Source organism: Manacus vitellinus, unplaced genomic scaffold, assembly GCF_001715985.3.
Source record: "Manacus vitellinus isolate BGI_N305 unplaced genomic scaffold, ASM171598v3 scaffold_5_pilon, whole genome shotgun sequence".
Taxonomy (NCBI): Eukaryota; Metazoa; Chordata; class Aves; order Passeriformes; family Pipridae; genus Manacus; species Manacus vitellinus.
In genome coordinates, this window is record NW_021940682.1 from 32,856,081 (window position 1) to 32,864,023 (window position 7,943).

Below are 7,943 nucleotides of genomic sequence, written 5' to 3' on the forward strand. Positions count from 1 at the left end.
GACACCAACTCAATTATAGTCTCAAGCTGGCATACTTTAATAGCTATCAAATAATCACATTTATTTACAGGGAAGAGTTAAAATTCACAAATTAAAAAAAAAAGAAAACCAAAACATTATTCAAACCACCAGTATTGCATGATGCGCAGCAGTGTATTACCACAGCATCCAAAATGCTTTGAAGCTGCTCAACTGGATCAGCCACACAACAGCCAATACATGCATCATCCTGTTCACACTAATGACTCAAGACTCACAGCGTCAGGCAGTTAGTTGTATTGAATCACTGCTCAGAGGAGTCACACTGGTAAATGCAGAGAAATTACAGTATCACAAGGGAGGAATCACTGAAAGTACTTTAATTCCCCCATGGACAGAGATATGTGAGTGCATCTGGGTTCTTACAGGTCACAGGAAATGTTTCACACTGTGAATCAATAAAGATTTCTATGCATAGGTTTAAGTGGTAGAACAGCAAACCATAGAAAACTGCTCAAAAAGTGAAGCAGTTCATCCTTAAACTGCAATACTGAACACAGGAAACAATTAATGTGAAATTCAGGCCAAAAGAACATTACCAACATTATCATCAATGAAGAACAAGTCCACCCAACATAATATCTATGTTTAGACAAACTACACTGCTTGACTAATCCAGATGCACATAATCCTAAAAAAAGCTACTGGTAGTGTAACTACTATTCCCATAAGGTGCACACGATACCACGCTGTAAGAATGTGCAATAGTGTTTTCTATGGTGGCTAACTGTAAAACAGCCTAGGACTATCAGATGAAGCAAAAACCATTCCTGCAGAAAAAATGTAGACAACATGAACAGATTTAAAATTTTACATAAAATTAACAAAAACAAGGTAAACAACTTGCAGTTACTGACATAGGTTGTATCTATGGCCTACAAGAGAAGCTTGATAAATAAAACTCCTTTCTCTTTTGTAAGGTCAAAGATTAGAGTAGATTGACTTTTACTTCAGGAGTACTAAGGCAGCTCATTAATTTTCATTTTTATTCAGAAATGAACTGGACAGTCATCTTGCAAGGTAGCTACCCAAATATCCACAAACCCAAAAACTGACTTCTGCTAAAGAACAACATGTTTTATCCTGCCCAAAACCAGCATAATATAACTGTAAATATCAGGAACAAAATCACTAGTGTGCTTTGTACAGATAAGAAAAAAGTTCATCAGCACTTTAACCAATAGAGTCCTCCCTACTCAAGCAGCAGAAAAGACAAAACCAGGAACACTGCTTACTTGTTGCTACACTTGCCTAAAAATAAATAGTTTTACGGCTGCTCTGAGTTGTTTTAAATCTGCTGTGTTCAGTGACCTCAAGAATCCAACCTTGGAAAAGTGATCCTTACCTCCTCTGCCATTCAGAGCATTTACATTCATCTACCTGTAGAGGAAGCTCCCCTAACAAGCTGCAAAACTTTTCTCCCTTCCTCAGGAAAAATCTATCTCAAATACAGATTCAAAAGTACATAGGCTTGCCTTAAATTCTTTTTCTATAAGAGAGGGAATCTATTCTTTAATGGGTCATCAAGTACCAGTCTGATGAAAGTTACTGCTGATAGTCTCTACAGTTTGTCACAGAATTTAAATTAAGAGAGATCTAAACAGTTTATGCTCTCCTCAGTTGAAAGTGCCAGAAAATCAGTAACAGAAATACACAAGAACACAAAATATTTAAAATCAAAAAAGTCAAGAAAAATATGCTGGCTGAATTTAACTTGCCAATGAATCAGGCTTACATTCAGTGCTATAGTAGATGGAAGACTTTAGCTTGAACTGTTTCAAAATAACTACAGCTTAATAGTGTTCAGCCTCTCCCATCCTTCACCCTCACTAATGTTTCTATTAAAGCTCATCTGATTGTAGGAGAGCACTAAGCCAGAAGAAAACTAATTCCCCAAACCAGTCTATAACAAAACTAGATAAGAAGCAGTGCAAGAAAAAGGACAAGGAGGACAAGAACAGCAGAACAGCATTAGCTCAGACTGGCCTACAACTGTCATGAACAATACTGTGAGTATAAGCCACCATAAGAAAAGAATACTCTAAAAGAGTGGTGGAGGTTTTTTTTATCCAAAGCATATCTGCAAGTGATTGGGATGCAAGAACCAAAAAAAACCCCAAAACTTGATAAGTTCTGCAATGTATACCTTCAACACAAATGTTCACAATTCGCCTGAAAATTTTTCCGTGATGTTTCTTATCGCAGTAAATTTAACACTGTTCCTTAACATTATTTGGACTCCTCGAAAACACTCCAAATTTGAAAGAGATCCTGTCATATTAATTAAATCAAAAAATTTTATTAGTATATCAAAGTAACTTTAAAAACTGAAGAATTGTTAATAAAATTGGACATGTGCACACACACAGCCCTCTTTTTTCTCATCCTCTCCCCTCTGCAATCTTTCTTTAATGTTTCAATAAGCATTACTTGTACTATAGATCCTAAATTCTGACACTACCATTAAAGATTGTGATGTATAAACTGTCTATGTGCATTAATCTAACCTTCACAAAAACTATAGGATGTACATTGAAAATGAGTACTGCATGTATGCCATAACATAACTTTTCCACAAAATGCTATTTCACACAAAGACAATTCTAAGCCTGAGCCAAGTTTCATAACAGTATACTTCTCTAATTGAGTACAAGCAATCTGTTTCAAAGTCATGGAACTTAAGCTGTACTTAAGCAAACTTACTTCAATCCATGCCTCATGGAATACAGGTAGTGTAAACAGAATATAAAAAAACCTGAGCTCGCAAACAAGAATCATTCTCAGAAACACCAGAACTTCTTAAGAGAGGCCCTCTTTCATGGGCGCAAAAAGTCAGAATGGTCAAGAACAGAAAGTCATAATAAACGTGGCACCTCTTCAAAGGGTGCTCTGGAAAAGTCACACCACATGTAAAACTAAATAAAGCGAGGATGAGAGGGTAGTGAAGCAACAAAAGTTTCTGAAATAAAAGTAACTGCACCCTGACCCCATAAAACATTTACAGTTCCTGTAAAGCCTGCAAAACCATTAACACAGTATTCTGAATGCTAATGAAAAGGGAAGTTCCATATTTGATAACCAAGACCATATCTTTACCTTTTTGTGTTTTCATCTCTGCTTGAGAAGTACTCCAATACTACAATTCTTCCCCTATACATCATCTAACTTCTCACAGTCAAATACCGGTGTGGCAACTACCCCTGAATTATAAGCTATTTGTATCTATTTAGCATTCAAGAATTATCACCAAAGAACAAGTGTGTCACTCAAATACTTTCAGCAAGGGCTGCAACTGCTATTTGCTGTCTGAAATCTCAAGTGTTAATCCCCAGTGTCAACAAAAGATAGTTCTGTAAGAAACTACAATTAAGGCAAGTAACCTCTAAGAGCAAGGGTTCCTTTGTGGACATCAGTTTCACAATTATTTTGTGTAGCAGTGGTAGTTTTTGAGTTTTTCAAAAGTACTTTATGTTGTTCAGTCATCATCAATTCTTTACATCACAGAAAAAGAATACCTACCATTTGACAGCCAAGTTTTGCACCTCACCATTCTTATCTTCCAGTAATTTCAAAATCATCTTCACCACCTTTCTTTCACTGTCATCATCCAGCTTGATAGAATCTTTCTGTAGTTCCGTCATCAAGTCATTAGTAGCCATAAACCTGACAAAAGATGGTCAGATAATTATTGCTAAAAGGACACAGGTTATTCACAGTGCTCAGGATTTAAGATTCTCAGTTTCCACCGTCCATTATCAAATAAATCACTTTTAACATTGGATTCCTGCTGTCTGTTTTGTGATGCAAGTAGCACTTATAGAACAGAAAGGAGGAAAATTGTATTTGAAAAGGACAATAACTTTGAGTTAGGTCATCATCTTTGTCTAATAAGAACAGTTATATATTTTATTTCTAGCATTTATTTATATTATATTCCGTATGATCTCCACAAAGAAAAACTGACCCTTTAATTGATTTTAAATAGTCCTTTAATTAGCTATGCTGATGTTGTAAAAAAAAGCTTTTTAAAAAAACTTTGTTAAAAGAATTATTCTCTGCTCTGAGTCTATTTTAAAACAAATTTTAATCAAGAAGAAAAATATAGTTTCCCAAACATTCTCCCATAAAATTCACAAAAGCCAAACATTCATTAATGGAGAAATAATAGTTAAGCTTATCTTTCATGTGTTTTTCATTTTCTTGCCCTGTATACACTAGTTTGTTCACAGTCTAGAAACCAGTTGATCACATTTACCCATCCCACAATCCAGGGTGTCACGGTAAAGAACAAAATTAATTCTCGAGAAATCAAGCAAATAAAATCATCTTTCATGGCAATTAATTTACTATTTAATAACAGTCACATCCACTAATAGAAGAATATGCTGACAGATGACTTTCCAAAAATACTGCTTTTATGCTTTTTGTTTCTTTTCCTTCTGATGACTGCTTCCCAACCCATTCTTCCTTTGTAAGTAAGTACCCTCTCTACTCAGAAGCAGTCATACAGATGTATTACTCAAGTACAAATCCCATGGGCTTTGGTACCAATACTGATCCCCATTCCAAGCCCCTGATAACAAGGGTTTGTAGTTAAACAGCTGAGAGTGACATTTGGACTTTAGACACATCGGCCTCAAGCAGACATCACTTGAGCTCAGGTCTTACTTGGAAGGTTATCTCTGCAGCCTGACATGCCAGATACTACTTTTTCATTGAAAATTAAAGCCAAGACTCTACACAATCTTAATATGCATCACAAATGCCAGATGCCCTCCCTCATATAATGGACCTCAACTTGTCCTGTCTTTTAATAGAGTAATTCCAGTTTAATAGTCTCAAGGTGTTTCTAAGATAAGACCCCACTCGTTTTTCATTCACTCCAACAGTCCCACTGAAGCAAGCCTGCAGTCTGACCGGAACCAGATGTGCACATAAACAGGCTGTGAATGCAAACAGCATTAGTTTTAAGAACAGCAAAGAGAAAAAATACTAGGTAAGTAAAGGTAATGGACAGATAGGATGGAATTTAAGGATATACATGAAATCACACAGTACTAGAACACTCAAAAATTGTCTTCAAGTTCCTGCCAGTATTTATCTCCTTTTCTTCAAAACTTAATAACCTCCTCTCACTTCCTTGGTCAATAGCTCCTATTTCCCAGCCTTAGGAGTGCACATGCACTCATCACCTACTTGTCACTTCCTAAACTAGGCAGAGCTTGTGCATCCTCAGTGCTTCAGCAGCCTCTGCACTCAACTACAACTGAAACTCCAAAATGCAATGGGGAGGTCAAGCAACTTTAGGTTACAGTAGCTGGTATTTAGAAACATAGTTTTCAGTAGTTTCAATGTGACTTTTAGTGACAACTGCTGCTTCCACCGCCGGCACATCAAACCTTCCCTGGTGCAAAGCAGGCACGGGGTCAGCAGCTCCTCACACCCAGTACTCAGAGAAGTCTTTCTCCTCCTCCCGCAACCAGATGTAAACTGCCACCTTATATTACTGCCCTGTTTAGAATTTAAGCCTGAGTTTCCATGCGGACAATGCATCCGCAAGTATGTGCCTCTTCCAGGAAGTATGTCCAAAGAAGTACATCTTCCAAGTTTGCAAGACAAACAAGACAGTTATCCAAAAAAAGGAGGATTAAATTTTACAGTAAAGTGGTTACTTGAACAGTGGTTTATACTCAGCTCCCTGATATCAACAAGATAATTGCTCTGTCCCTCTTCAAATACACATAATCTGATAATAAATGCACATAAAATTACTAGAACTAAATGCTATTTTATGTGTATCATGCATTTGCATAATGGATAAAGTTTCATATAATATGTTATTGCATAACAGTCAGTTTGTAAAGGTCTATCATGCATTTTTTATGGTTTGTAAAGTTAGATTTTAATCTACGTTAAGATTTTTTTTTAATATTCGAGAATTCCAGAGTCGTTCAAAGCTCCTAGAACAGATAATTTCTAAGTGTGCTCTGCTAAAGGAACCAAAAACCAGTTTTAATTACATGCAGCTGGAGGAAAAGAAGTGCTTGCTACAATTGCATTTGACAGGTATAACCTAACCCTTTTATGCAGAAAGTTTCTAAGTCATGAAAACCAGTATTTAGTGACAAATCCATTGGAACTTTTTCTAAGTCATCCTCCCCATAAGCACAAATTGGAAATATCACTTAATCACAGAAGTAAATTAGCACAACAAAAGTAAAAAATCTTCTGTAACATTTAGAGAAAAAAAATGTTTGAATCTAGTTTCAGAATAATTTAAAGAAATAATTTTAAAAAAAAATCAGGCAATTCTTGATTGTCCCTTTTTAGACTAATCACTATTTTTCTGTAATTCCAAAATTTCTAGTCTGAACTCTCCAAGTAATTCCAATCTGAAAGAAACTGACATGAAAAAAACATAAATATATCACATTTGTGTCCAGTTTGTCAAAAGTTAAGATTATTCAAAACCCAACTCTATGCTAATTTAATCACCACCTCTGTTTTCCTTTAGATTTTAATATATTAACAAGAGAAATGTTTGGATGTCAACATCTACTTTAACCACAAAACTAAGCATTGTAATGCTGCAGCAAAACAACAAAACACAAGTACATTTTATGTCTTTTCCCTGTCTGTATTCATGTACTCTCTTTGACAAATAAAGGCTTCAAATGTGAATTTCTGGTCGCACACAATACAAAAAAAGGTAATTATTTTTCACCTAATGCTTTGCTAGAGCTACCATGTAAATGTATTTTCTCTGCTGTTTTTTAACAGCTTACTTGTATTATCTCACTTTGATACTTTATATATTACCTACTATTAATTTATTAAAAAGCAAACAAATGATCCAAAAAAAAGTAGTGCTCTTGTGACAGATCCTAAGCTCAAAATTAAATGCCATAAGACTTAACTCGACTTCCCTCTCTGGATGCACAAAAGCAATACACAACTACATGAGGACTACAAGAATCCTCTGTCTACAACATGCAGCATCCAGGAAGGATGTAAGCTTAGAGTCACAGAATTTTTAGGACTGGAAGGGACCTCTGGAAATCATCTAGTCCAATCCCCCTGTCAAGGCAGGGTCACCTAGACCAGGTTACACAGGAATGCATCCAAGTGGGTTTTGAATGTCTCCAGAGAGGGAGACTCCATGACCTCCCTGGACAGCCTGTTCCAGTGCCACCATCAACAGATTTCACAGAATATTCTGAGTTGGAAGGGATACCCAACGATCATCAAGTCCAACTCTTAAGTGAATGGCCCATATGGGGATCAAACCCACAATCTTGGTTTTATTAGCACCATACTCTAAACAACTGAGCAACATAAAGTTCTTCCTCATGTTGAAGTGAAACTTCGTGTCTTTTAATTTATGGCCATTGCTCCTTGTCCTGTCACTGGGCACCACTGAAGAGCCTGCCACCATTCTCTTTGCATCTCTCTTTGAGGTATTTATATGCCTTAAAGAGACCCCCTCTCAGTCTTCTCTTCTCTAGAACAAGCAGACCCAGCTCCTTCAGTCTCTTCTGATATGAAAGATGCTCCAGTCCCTTAATCTTCTTTGTGGCCCTCCACTGGACCCTCTCAAGCCTGCCGTGCTAGCTGGCCCTCCCTGCTCCTATTCGTAGAATCCCAGGCTCCATATTTTTTTGAGCCTGGGAAGGGGATCTGGGAGGTCACCTCACCCGGCCTCCGCTGCTCAGCGGAGGGTCAGTGACAGTCGGTTGCTCAGGGCTTCGTCCGTTCGGCCTCTGAGCATCTGCGACGCCAGGAATTCAAACCTCATCCCTGCCCCGTGTCCCCGCCAGCTCAGCAAATCCGACGGGCCGCTCGGCTTTCCCGGCTGCCGGGGATCCCTACCCAGACGCGTGGAGGCCGCGGCCGTGCGGGCACCG

General features: G+C 37.6%; 1 protein-coding gene across 1 annotated transcript in view; it reads right to left on the bottom strand.

Annotated features, from left to right (window-relative positions):
- CAND1 (cullin associated and neddylation dissociated 1) overlaps nt 1-7,832 on the bottom strand; it is a 28,233-nt gene extending 20,401 nt beyond the window's left edge. The window contains exons 1-2 of the mRNA XM_018080545.2: nt 7,734-7,832; nt 3,559-3,702 (exon numbers count right to left, since the gene is read on the bottom strand). Of these exons, the coding sequence (XP_017936034.1) occupies nt 3,559-3,698 (140 nt within the window). The 5' untranslated portion in view covers nt 3,699-3,702; nt 7,734-7,832. The remainder of the gene's footprint in view (nt 1-3,558; nt 3,703-7,733) is intronic.
- Between the last annotated feature and the right edge of the window lie 111 nt (nt 7,833-7,943).